Below are 12,946 nucleotides of genomic sequence, written 5' to 3'. Positions count from 1 at the left end.
GTTTTGTATTCTCAGGTGAAAGCACGTTCTGCCACTCGGGAGGTGATCGCTACATACTCCGTAGATGATATTTTCATCGAATTAGTGATTCAGCTGCCTCAAAACTACCCCCTTGGTTCCATCTTAGTGGAGAGTGGGCGGAGAGTGGGCGTGGCTGTCCAGCAGTGGCGCAATTGGATGCTTCAGCTCAGCACCTACCTCACACACCAGGTACAAGAAGTGAATTCATTTGAGCCACTTTGATGTGTGGTATTTTTGTACTAAATGCTGCGTCATCTTCACTTTCACAAATTCTCAAATTCAATCCAGTTTAAGTGTAATAAAATAAGCTCAAATAGCACTGTGCAATAAGTAGTGAGCATTGAGGTGCAAACGCAGCTTCTTTCTATGTTAATTAGTCTTATTATATATATTCACAGAACTCGGTGCTGTTTGTTTAGTGCAATTAATGTTGTGTTGTTAACGCCCCCAGAAAGCGGGATAAAAGGGATGTTTGTGTACATATTGCATTGTTCGTTGCAGCAGGAATTCATCAAATTATGACCGAATTATTTAGAAGAGTGTTTATATCTGGAATATATCCAGATACGCTGTGTAGTGGAGCACACTTTTGGCCTTTTAAAGAATCCGTTCAGGTGTCTGGATCACAGTGATTGTCAGAACCAACTGCAAGATGGGGATTTTGGGCATACACATACACACTGCATTCAGCACAAATCTTTTGGGCACATTGGCCATAAAAAAATTACCATGATTTTTCCTTTAGTGAATTGGGCGCCAAAACAATGCAGTAGCACATGCAAATAAACCAAAACAAGCTGCCGCACTTAAAGGAATATTCCGGGTTCAATACAAGGTATGCTCAATCAACAGCATTTGTGGCATAATATTGAATACCACAAATATTAATTTGAACTTGTCCCTTCATTTCTTTAAAAAAAGCTATAATCTGGGTTCCAGTGAAGCACTTAAAATGTAAGTGAATGGAGCCAATACGAAAACTTAAACGTCAAAATACTCACGATTTCAAAAGTATAGCCACAAGAAATAAACAATGCACATCTTAACATGATTATAGTGTAATTAAAGCACTTTCTCACCTTTTCTGTGTAAAGTTAATTGTACAACTTTGCTGCAATGACGATGCAATGGCAACAAACCCTACAATGACTGTAAAGACAATTTAAACAACTTTACAGCTGAAATAATACATGAGTTTCAACAGAAGAATTAATGCATTCATTTATAAAATTATAAGCTTCACATTTCTGTCTTTAAACCTCCAAATGGGTCCCATTCACTTCCATTTTAAGTGCCTCACTGCAGCTTAGATTTTTGCTTTTTTATTTATTTTTTCTCCCCTTTTCGGGGAAAATGCCCAGTTCCCAATGTGCTTTTAAGTCCTTGGTCGTGTAGTGATTCACCTCAATCTGGGTGGCGGAGGACGAATCCCAGCTGCCTCCGCATATGAGACCGTTAACCCTGCGCATCTTATGACATGGCTTGTTGAGTGCGTTGCCACGGAGACATCGCGGGTGTGGAGGCTTCACGCTGCGGCATCCACACTCAACTCGCCATGCGCCCCACCAAGAACGAACCACATTATAGTGATCACGAGGAGGTTACCCCATGTGACACTAGCAACCGGGCCAATTTGGTTGCTTAGGAGACCTGGCTGGAGTCACTCAGCACACCCTGGGATTCGAACTAGTGAACTAGGCCCATGATTTTTGCTTTTTTAAAGAAAATGATGGACTTGTCAAAATAATTTTTGTGATAATCAACATTATGCCACAAATGCTGTTGATTGAGTTTAGTATTGAACCCGGAATATTCCTTTTAATTTGTAGTCATTTTTCCCCCTTTGTGATTACTTTGAACCTTAAAGGGCAATTAAAACTAATAAAAAGCAATAAATTATAAACAAAAAAATGTTACATATAAAATTTTTATTTTAAAAAGAAGTGTTAGAAAGGAAAGCCTAAATAAATGCCTCCATTTAGGCTGAAATTGGCCCAAGTCATTTTTTATTAAGCGCTAAGTGTATAATGGATAACTGAAACCACTTAAAACCAATTTAAAGATGTTTGTGTTTTGGCTGTGAGCAGAATGGCAGTATCCTGGAGGGTCTGTCACTGTGGAAGAATAATGTTGACAAGCGTTTTGAGGGGGTAGAGGACTGTATGATCTGCTTCTCTGTCATACACGGATCCAATTACTCGCTGCCAAAGAAAGCCTGCCGTACTTGCAAAAAGAAGTTCCACTCCGCCTGTCTGGTGAGTGCCACACAAACTCTTCCAACTGCGTCCATTGTAGTTATTTTTACATTTTTGTTTGTTTGAGCATCTCAACCGGCCCAACACTGCAACATTACATGAGTTTGGAGCAAAACCTGTTCAAAAACAATCATTATTTTTGCAGTTCCATTTGGTGTCTTAAACATTGTGATTAGTGAGTGTCATTTTGAGTGTTTATATGTTACTATGTGAATTTACAACCGTATCTGTAATATATTCATCTGTCCTGCTTAAAACCCCCCCAGCTAAAACCAGTCTAAACTGGTTAGTTGGTTTGAGCTGGTCTTCCAAGGTCAGGCTGGTTTGTTTTGACAGGTTTTGATTATATTTTTTAGCTTGTCAGGCTGAGAGTCCAGCTTCTACCAGACCAGTTTAAACCAGCTTAGGTTAGATTTAGCTAGGGAAATAGGCTATTTTTGGTTGTATGACAATGTATCTTATTCACGTCAAAACCCATTAGACGGTCAGCACTGCTGTCATGTGATTTATTATGTATTTTTATTCTGAGGTCCTCAATTGTGAATCTATCACTGTTTATTACTTCAAATCTTCTGCACATATTTCAGAATCAACATAAACTGCAGCCTTGAATGTTCCGGAACACTTTTGCTTCTCACTGATTGGTTGTTTCCATTTCCTTTCATTTCACAGTATAAGTGGTTCACATCTAGCAACAAATCTACGTGTCCTCTGTGCCGAGAGACTTTCTTCTAAGCGCTGACTCCATGGACGCAAGTAACTGATGAATGACGTCCTCTACGAATAGCTGAGTCAGAGAGAAATGTTCTGTTCGTATGTTTGTACATATTTTTAGTTTCTGATTCCGAAGATGCACCCAATAACCTCTGTATAAAACAGAGGAACTACTGAACAAAGAGTCAAAATGCTGGAATACAGCACCGAATTGGATTAAAGACAAGAAACTGAACAGTACAATGAAGGCTGAATAAGTTTTAGCTGGTGTGCCTCTTTAGACTGAATTTATGGATTTATAATATATGGTTGGTTCACCCAAAAATTTTAAATCTGTCATTATTTACTTGCCCTCATGCTATAACTAACGGTCTTATGTGGAACACAATAAAAGATATTTAGCAGAATGTCCAAGCTGCTCTTTTCCATATAATGCAAGTCGACAGGGACCAGGGACAGTCGTGGTTACCATTTACTTTCATTTGTATGTAGAAGAGCAGCTTGGACTAGATAACTCCTTTTGATTTCCATGCAATAGGGAAAGTCAAATGTGTTTGGAGCAATAAGATGGTGAGCAAATTATGACATTGTTTATTTTTTGGGTTAATTATCCCTTTAAATTCAATAAAAAATATCCTAGATGGCAAAATGGTTTACCACACATCTGGTTACAGATATTTGGCTTGTAATTAAGCTGTTTACAACTTCAATTTAAATGGAAAAAATGTATTTTGCTGTGATAAATGTGGGAACATACCAACAACCTGTGTAGAAATAAAGGACTGAGTTTTGGCTTTTAATCTCAGCTTGATGATACTCTGTATAATGACACATAATGCTCTTTTGAAATGCTGTATGCAGCAGTAATTTGTGCTTGCTTTGATCTTTAGTTGTCATGGACTGTAAAAACACAATTTGTGCCCCTTAAATACAGATGTTTATAATAGTTTATCATATGTTTTTTCCTACATATTCTGCATGGTTGTGAATGCATGTCCTCAATTTTTGCAATTTGTAGAAGCTTGTGGTGTTCACTGGAAAAGCTACAATTTGCATCGGTATAAGGAAGACACGCATTGAAGAGTCATTTTTCAAACATGATCAAAGGACATCTAAATCCATCTGTTGCTCAGCTGTTAATATTTGATAGAGATTTCCACTGAAGTGCCAAATGTATTGCATGATTTAGACACTCCCTGAAACAAATATGAACAAATCTATGATGTCTCTTTAATATTTAAACCCAGTTCATTTTATTTAAGCTTTTGTAACTTATGTGGTATCTGACAGGTGAGACAGAAAATGCCTATGATCTTCATTCCCATACACTGTAAAATCGAATTAGTTGACCTTACTTAGATTTTTCAATGCAATCGGTTTGCATGCTTTTTCAAAGTAAATATACTGATTTGGCTCAAATAAACGGAACTTAATTTAAGTAACGTTAACTAGTTACAAGTAAGCTTAAATGTTTTTTATTCATGACAACTTTAGAATTTAGAGAGTAATGGTATTAAAAATAGTAAAAACTTAAAAATAGAGTAAACTTTTTCTTTTTCTTTTTATATATATATATATATTAGTTTGAGATAACTCTCAGTATTTACAGAGTACATGTATGGGTTTACCGTACAGAATTTTCTGTCAAACCACCATATAGCCATGAAGATGGCTTTGACACATTTGAATTTGATTTACTGGCAGTGTTACGGTCCGAAACTCATTCACTTAAACAATCAGATAGAATACTGTAGAGATAAAGAATTTGGTTTTTATAATGCAGTTATTACATTGTAACAAATATTACATGTTGAATTCTTTTCTAAACCAATGCTTAAAGAGATGTTTGGAAGACTGGCAGTCTCGGTCACCACTCACTTTAACTTGTTTGAAATAAAAATGCAATGAAATTGAATGAACTCGGAAGATTAACCGCTTCAGAAGTGTTGAGGTGCATATGCTGTCTGTGGAGGTTCACGCCAAACTCCCACGATGAGTTTAATAGTGAACGCAAAGTGCTCCGGTTTCACTTTTTTTTTTAATCTAATGTTTGCTTAATGTCAAAAGTTCTTGGTCGATGGGGTTTATACACGCAGTGTTAATGAGACACAGTGACAGGAGATGCCTACTTATTCTGTGTTTCTGTGGAGATAATAGAATGAAGAATATTAAAAGTCTTCCTTCATGCGAAATAAGGACTCGTGGATTTAATAGGAGAGCCTTAAAATAATGTGTGAAAGTGAATAATTTAGGACAGATATATTTTACTATTGCATAATATAATATAATAGATATTCAGGTTGGCTGGGTTCTGAAAACAACAGTGTAAATGTAAAAGAGACGTTTATTTATTTGGATTATTTTAAGGTATTACAATATTGTTTTCATGTCATTTATAAGTATTAAAGCCTTAAAGAAAATCATTTATCAAACTTGTATTATATCATTCCCTGTTAAATATGAATAAATAACATGAAGCACGTACACCTTAAGAAGTATAACAGTTTGTATGCCAATTAATGGCAAAAGCCCTCAAAACAGACAATTTATCATATTTACTATTATTCATTTTTGGACAATTAATCATTAGCCAAATTTCATAAATGTGACAGCCCTAATGGTGACTGACACCAACATTCTGCATAAAATCTCCAAGTCATATGGGTCTGGAACAACATGAGGGTGAGTAAATGATGACAGATGCAAAGCCTGTACTTGCTGTTTTCAGTCACCCTTATTCAGTCTGGTTGCTCTCTCTCCTACTCTATATGGCATGACAGAAGCTTATCTCTTGAGAGGGGACTGGGAAGAGGTCCAACAAAACCAGAAAGAAAAGATCATTTGCCGTTGCATGTGGAGGAAGCTTATGCTTCAGGGTGGAGATTGGGTGCTTTCTAGGAGATTTAGCTGCCTTATCTATGATGAAAAAATCAATAGCGGTAAAGACTACAATGAGCATCGGGGAGACAGGATTGTGAAGTTTGGGATATATTATGCGAGGGGAAACTTATACATTCTTGTCCTGCTTCCTGACTAATAGGACAGCCCTAAAGGGAGTTTTGTTCCAATAATTACACCTGCCATCATTTACTCACCATCATGTCTTTCAAAACCCATGAAACACAAAAGCTGAAACCAATGAAGTAGTTGCTCTGTTCCATCCAATTGCAGTTGTGATACGTGTGCCGAAAGTGTAAAAAAAGCACCACAAAATGATGTGGTTTCTTCAGTAATTACATTTTTCATCTTACATTTGCTTTTGACACTATCGGTTATGTTTAGGTTTAAGGTAGGGAGGTAGGCTTTGTTGATTTAAAGCTTGATAAAGCATTAACCTTAAAAACTGCATCTGTTTGAGAAAAAAGTGAGAGGAGAGCTAGGGCAGATGTCAAGATTTTTAGTAATAACAGCTTCTATTTAGGTATTTTTCTTCCACAAAACTATCACATGACTTTAGAAGACTTGGAAAATAGCACACAAGTATTAAGGACTGCTTTTCTGACACTTTTATTGTGCTTTTTTGTCCTTTATGGAGATTGACCACCCCTGTTCCCCATCCGCTTTCATTGTTTTGAAAAAAGCAGCGTGAACATTCTCCTTTTGTGTTTCACAAAAGAAAGTCCTGGGTTTGGAACAACATGAGGGTAAATAAATAATGACAATTTAAATGTTTGGCTGAACTTAAATTTTGCGATAAGGGAAAGAGAAGTCAGTTAAGAAAAAAAGGGGGAAGTCCGCAATAAGAGGGTCAACCTTCTAGAATTTGCCCGGGGAAGTTTTGCAGAGTTCACACGTATAACAAGCACTCTGACACAACAATCTCCTTATTTCCTCAAGTCTTTTATCTGATTTATTAGGCCTGGAATGCCAATAATAATTTCAGTGTAACTGTAAAATGCTAACAACTTTGACGCTAGTTCTTGGAAACCCGACCAATTAGAAGGCTGCTGTTGGCGCCGAAATGGCAGTGGTTATCAGGTCTCTCTCGTCGCCATTCGAGTCATTTGTTGTTCTAATGGAAGCTTTGTTTTCACTACTTGCTTGTTTGGAAGTCGTTAGCAAATTAAACATGACATGTATTTACTGGCCTGGCCTGAGCAGACATGGTTTTTAAGGACCCCAATATATTTAAAACTGGCCATTCTTTGTTCATAAGCTTCAAGTGTGGAATTCCGTCCTCAATTATATTTTATATAATATAATTATATTTAAAGGTGAAGTGTGTAATTTCTGCACTAAACAAAATGGCAAACATGTTCCCCCAATTACTTATATTTGTCTCTGCATATTAAGCTGATTTAATGAAAGTATTTAAACTTTGAAAAAAAGGACACATTTTCAACAAAGCTACAGAGCAATTTGAACCACTAGGCAGCAGCATTGTATTCTGTTATTGCAAGTTTGGATGGCATGCGCATGGGATCTGTACTCTTTGAAAGCCTTATTTATTCATTTTTCGGGAGGTTTTTATGAATTCACTCTGTCAAAAAGAGGTTTGTATACATAAGTTTATTTATTAGTTACCCAGGGTGAGATAGTGTTCCTTTGAGGTAGATGTGATACTGATTCCACTGGCAAAAATGGCTAATGTAAAGCCTACTGGAGACCTGAATCAAATCAAATCAAATAACTTTATTGTGACACTACCATGTACACAAGCGCAACGGTAGGTGAAAGTCTTGTGTGCAGTTCGGAGCAACATAGCAGTCATGACAGTGATGAGACATATACCAATTACAATAAACAACATACTTACACAACACAATTTACATATCAAATGTACACATACTTACACAACACAATAATAATATACAATACAGTAAAAAATACGCACAAAATAGAATACACATACAATAAAAATAAGAGTATATAAAAAATATATATACAGTAGATGTATTTTGGAGAATATAGTTAAGTCAGTCCAGTGTGAGATAATAAGATTAATAAAGTGCAGTGCTAATTATTGATCGTGAGAGATCAAGTGTTCAAAATTCTGATTGCTTGGGGGAAGAAGCTGTCACGTAATCGGCAGGTGCGGGTCCTGATGCTGCGATACCACCTGCCTGATGGTAGCAGTGAGAGCAGCCCATGGCTAGGATGTTATAGATGTCCTGGAGGGAGGGAAGTTCACCTCCAATGATGTGTCTGGCAGTTCGCACCACCCTTTGCAGGTCTTTGCGGTTGTGGGCGGTGCTATTGCCATACCAGGCGGTGATGCGGCCAGTCAGGATGCTCTCTACAGTGCTGGTGTAGAACCGTGTGAGGATGTGGTGGTTCATTCCAAGCTTCCTCAGCCGTCTCAGGAAGAAGAGGCGCTCGTGTGCCTTCTTCACAACGGCCTCAGTGTGGACGGACCATGTGAACTCCTCAGTGATGTGGACACATAGGAACTTGAAACTGCTGACTCTCTCCACCGGTGCTCCATTAATGGTGATGGGGCTGTGTTCTCTGTCTTTCCTCCTGAAGTCCACTACAAGCTCCTTGGTTTTACTGACATTGAGGGAGAGGTTGTGCTCCTGACACCAGCGTTTCATCATTGTCAGTGACCAGACCTACCACCGTCGTATCGTCAGCAAACTGAACCAATTTCCAAAAGAGTTTGTCTGTCGTATACAGTAAGGCAGACAACATCCAAGACAAAAAAACAAAAAACTGTAAACAAAACAAACAATAAACTGCAGTGTTGTGTCGGAGCTTGCAACGCAGCAGCCATACTCTGCGCCATTTTGAGTCCAATTGAACCAAATTATTTGGTAAATGATTAAGTATTGGATCAACATAAATAATTAATTAAGGCTTCAATGCTTTGAGAAGCATGTCTGAGCACTTGATACTTGTTAAATTTTCTGAAGCCTTACCAATTGATTGCTTGAGCGAGACATCGGTACATGCCCCTGAGTACAGTTCACTTTTTCTCCCCTTTTTACAATAATGTCTGTCTGTCTGTCAACTTTGTGATCAACCTAGTGCTATTCTCATGTCTATTTATAATAAAACCATTGAAACATAAAGCATTTTATTTTGCATTCAAGTTGTCTATTATGGAGTTTGGACCTGAATTTAACTCCAGAATGTTGTAAAGCTCAATACCCCAACCATTCATCTCAATACTGACCTCAACACTCTTTATGAATTTGTATGGAGGCTCTTGTTTGTTGTATAATGTTTCCTAGTGCTGCATTATGGATCAACCCACTCACTTAAACCAAAGGCCACAAGGTCTCAGAACATTCTCGGCATCTCCACAGAAATTCTTAAAATCTTAATGCAATCAGTGTTTTTCCTACCAGTTGTGTGTGTGTGTGTGTGTGTGTGTGTGTGTGTGTGTGTGTGTGTGTGTGTGTGTGTGTGTGTGTGTGTGTGTAGAGAGAAAAGCGTAGGCAGGGCCAGAGCTGCATGTTAAATTTTCAGCATAATGCTGCTGCAGCAGGAACTAGTGTGCGGGGCCTAGTAAATATTCAGTCCATCCTGACCCATTTGAAGACTGCTGGTACTTCCAGATTTGTCACGCCTCAGTTCAGCGATGTAGGCTTCTTTTCAGCTCTCTAAATACCAACATGTCACTGCTGCTCTGCCAGTAAAATGAAACCAGGCCAGCTCTTCTCTCTTCTCCCCTGCCTTCTCTCCACTTTCATTATTGACATTAAAATAGCCAATTTGTATGGCCAGTGGTTTGGCTGACCCCTAGTGGAGAGAGATGGGCTTCACTGTTCTGCCTTTCATTTTTTGTGTAGTGCTCCACTTTGCTATATATGGAAATGCCCTTGTTTGATGAGGTCACTTTTCCACTCTCATAGGCTTTTGTGTGTGTGTTTGTGTGTGTGTGTGTGTTTTGTGCCTATTAGCAGAAGGTGAAAGATGGGAATTTATCCAATTTCATCTTGGAGTTCTGTTGTTATGACATTGACTGAACAAGAGTTACAAGTTAAAAGATGGTCATCTCACAATAAATGTATAGTATGTACTGTATGTTTGTTTCTAATGCATCGTGGAAACAATTTGTAGCAGATCAGAGGGTTTAGACCCTATACAAAAAAACGTAATGTTAGACGAAAAACTTTCAGCAATGGATGGTTCCAGCTCTGGAAGTCTTACACTGATATGAGTAAACTTGTGACCACACATTAATTGGCCATAACTACCTAGCGCCCATCCAGTTGACCTTAATAATGCTCTATCAATGACCCAGGATACACTTGTATCCACGCTAGTGTTGTCAGCCGCTATTTTTTTTTAATCGTGATTAATCACAGATTTGAAAAGTGCTTAAATTTGACACATAATCCTGTCAAAATGCATTTATTTCCTTTTTAGGAAAGAAAAAAATATAATATGTAATAATATAATGCGTTATTAATATTTCCCAAACAAAGCCTTGTTTGGAACTGTAAAAGCATTAATAACGATTAAGAAAATTGTACGTATAAACAGTAAATTCGTTTTATTATTAAAATGTATGTGGTAAACCTTTTAAATTAACAGCATATGACAGCTCTAATGTTCACACATGAATATTTTTCTTTGAGTCCCAGAAAACATTAAAAAAACTCAGCACTTGAAAACATGTTTATCATAGAAAAGGTGTACAGTACTCCAATAATTGTTTGGTGCAAATCGCATGAAATGTATTTTTGAATAATTTCATTGATCTGGAAAAAAAATGGGCATCATGCCCCTATTGTTTTTTCTGCTAAAATGAGAGTTTAAATGGTTTGTATCATACTTGACCACTTAACCATGGTAAAATCACTGTAACACTCTCATACTTAAACATACACTGCCCGGCCAAAAAAAGTTGCTGTTTGGATAATTATTATTTAAAGGGGTCATGACATGGTTTTTTTTATTGTATTATTATGTTCCCTTAGGTGCAATTATAGTATTAATGTTTTTTTTTTTTAAGAAAAACTTTTAAAATCTAGTGATTTATGACCTTTTCCCACCCTGTTTCTCATCCTCTGATTCAAACAGTCTGTTTTGGGGGCGTTTTCCATTTAAGACTTCAGTGTTAACGCCCACTGTTATGATTGGCTAACGTCAGTGCCTATGTATCAATTATTGACGCCCCAGCCAGAACAATATGCAAGTAAACTAAGTAAAAACACTGATTATTCATAATGAATGAAATTGCGCTTTAAAAAGTAGTTTAAAGTTTAAAATAGATTACTTACAGTTTGCGTCGTCGTTGTTCCCAGAATAGTCGGCACGGACTTATCTTTGAGCAACAGTTTTCTGGCAAAGCCAGCATCATATTGAGATTTGTTCTCAAAACAGTCATCCTTAAAATGTACAGAACAAACGCTTAAGTTAACACTGCCGTGACTGGGACGTCCGCAAAAAATAAACTGCATCCATTTTTCCCTGACGTCTGGATCTTTCGGCAGCTTATTCAGAGGTTTTGTTTGACCACAGCCAGGAACAGCACATCTGTGTGGCATCGTAATTTTCCTGTGCACAAGTAGTCTCTGTCAGAGCTCGCTGTCCATCGACTGAACACTTGTGAGGCGCACGGCGATACGAAATGAGCGTAGCTGTCTTGCGCTTAAAGCGTAGTTATCTTGTGCTGGAGGCGGTCATATGCAAACGCTGTTACGTCACTTCTAACCGACACGTCACTTCTAACCATGAATCCAGAACGAGCTGTATTTTGAGTTTGATTAAATAAATGATTCGTTTAGAATGGGGTGGACGTCTTAAAATATTAAACTTGCAGGACGTTTTAATGATACAAAGACCTCTTATATACCAAAAGATCAAGGCAAATTTGGTTTCTCATGTCATGACCCCTTTAAATAAGCACATACGAGCCTATGATTGGATCATTATTGCAGTCATTAATTTGTTTCAGCTGGCAACAATTCTTTATACCCTTACTGATGCAGTGTGTATCTTCTCATTTCTTAACCATGTTGGAAGATGTATCCCATGGTCATGGAAAAGATGTTACTGTGTTTCAGAAGGGGCAAAATCAAGCAAAGAAAACAACTTAGGAAATTGAAAGAGTGATTCAGGGAGCATGAGGAATCATTTTCAAACATGAATTGGCCACCACAGAGTCCTGACCTTAACCCCATTGAAAGTCTTTAGGATGTGCTGGAGAAGACTTTATGGAGGTGTTCGACTCTCCCGTCATCAATATAAGATCTCTGCCAAAAATTAATGCAACTCTGGACTGAAATAACTGTTGTGACTTTGCATAAGGCTGTCGAAACAATGCCAATACGAATGCACGCCGTAATCAAAGCTAAAGGCGGTCCAATTAAATATTAGAGTATGTGACTTTTTTTTGGCCAGGCGGTGTAGTTGTCTTTGCTTTCCAAATACATTCTACTAACTCACTCACCCCTCATTGGAGCCATCTAATCTACCATTTTTGTCAGCTCATGCTGTCCGTCTCCATTTTCTGGTTGGCAGGAGGGAGTGGGGTGGAGAAAAGTCTGTGATATGTACCCAGATGGCTTCTTGCTGTGGCTGTAGGCCGACTCCCATGTGCCACACTCTTTAATCTCCCTCAGCTGTGAAGCCGGGATATCTAAATTAGAGATGAGAGAAGAGAGGAGCTGCCATTCTCCATGCTTTAAGTTGTTTATTTGCTGTGACTGTGCTGCAGAGGTAGAACAAATGGAGAGCCCAGGGAGAGGCTAAGCACTGCAACTCGGCTAAAGAGCCTCTTAAGAGGGGGGCCATTAGCGTCAGGCCTCTGCAGTCCTCCACTACATGGGACCGTACACATGGATTAAATTGCGATTTTTGAGATAGAGGAACCCTGTGTCAGTACTACAAACTTATAGTCGGCCCAAATTCTTTTTGGACTCTTTAGTCACATTTAAACATGTATGAATTTCATTGCATAGATAACAAAATATCAAACCAAGTGCCATCTGCAATGAAACAAAGCTAGTCCTCTACTCACAATTCACATTTCAATTACTTCTATCCAACTGATCCTAAAAGGC

General features: G+C 38.0%; 1 protein-coding gene across 1 annotated transcript in view; it reads left to right on the top strand.

The window, feature by feature from the left end:
* The window catches only part of ltn1 (listerin E3 ubiquitin protein ligase 1), a 32,761-nt gene extending 27,359 nt beyond the window's left edge, over positions 1 to 5,402 (top strand). The window contains exons 28-30 of the mRNA XM_052117735.1: positions 16 to 210; positions 2,109 to 2,276; positions 2,949 to 5,402. Coding sequence (XP_051973695.1) covers positions 16 to 210; positions 2,109 to 2,276; positions 2,949 to 3,011 — 426 coding nt within the window. The 3' untranslated portion in view covers positions 3,012 to 5,402. The remainder of the gene's footprint in view (positions 1 to 15; positions 211 to 2,108; positions 2,277 to 2,948) is intronic.
* The last annotated feature ends 7,544 nt before the right edge of the window (positions 5,403 to 12,946 follow it).

The sequence above is a fragment of the Xyrauchen texanus genome, chromosome 44, assembly GCF_025860055.1.
Source record: "Xyrauchen texanus isolate HMW12.3.18 chromosome 44, RBS_HiC_50CHRs, whole genome shotgun sequence".
In the NCBI taxonomy this organism is placed as follows: Eukaryota; Metazoa; Chordata; class Actinopteri; order Cypriniformes; family Catostomidae; genus Xyrauchen; species Xyrauchen texanus.
Note: the sequence above shows the minus strand (reverse complement) of the source record. Positions and strands in the feature narration are given on the sequence as shown.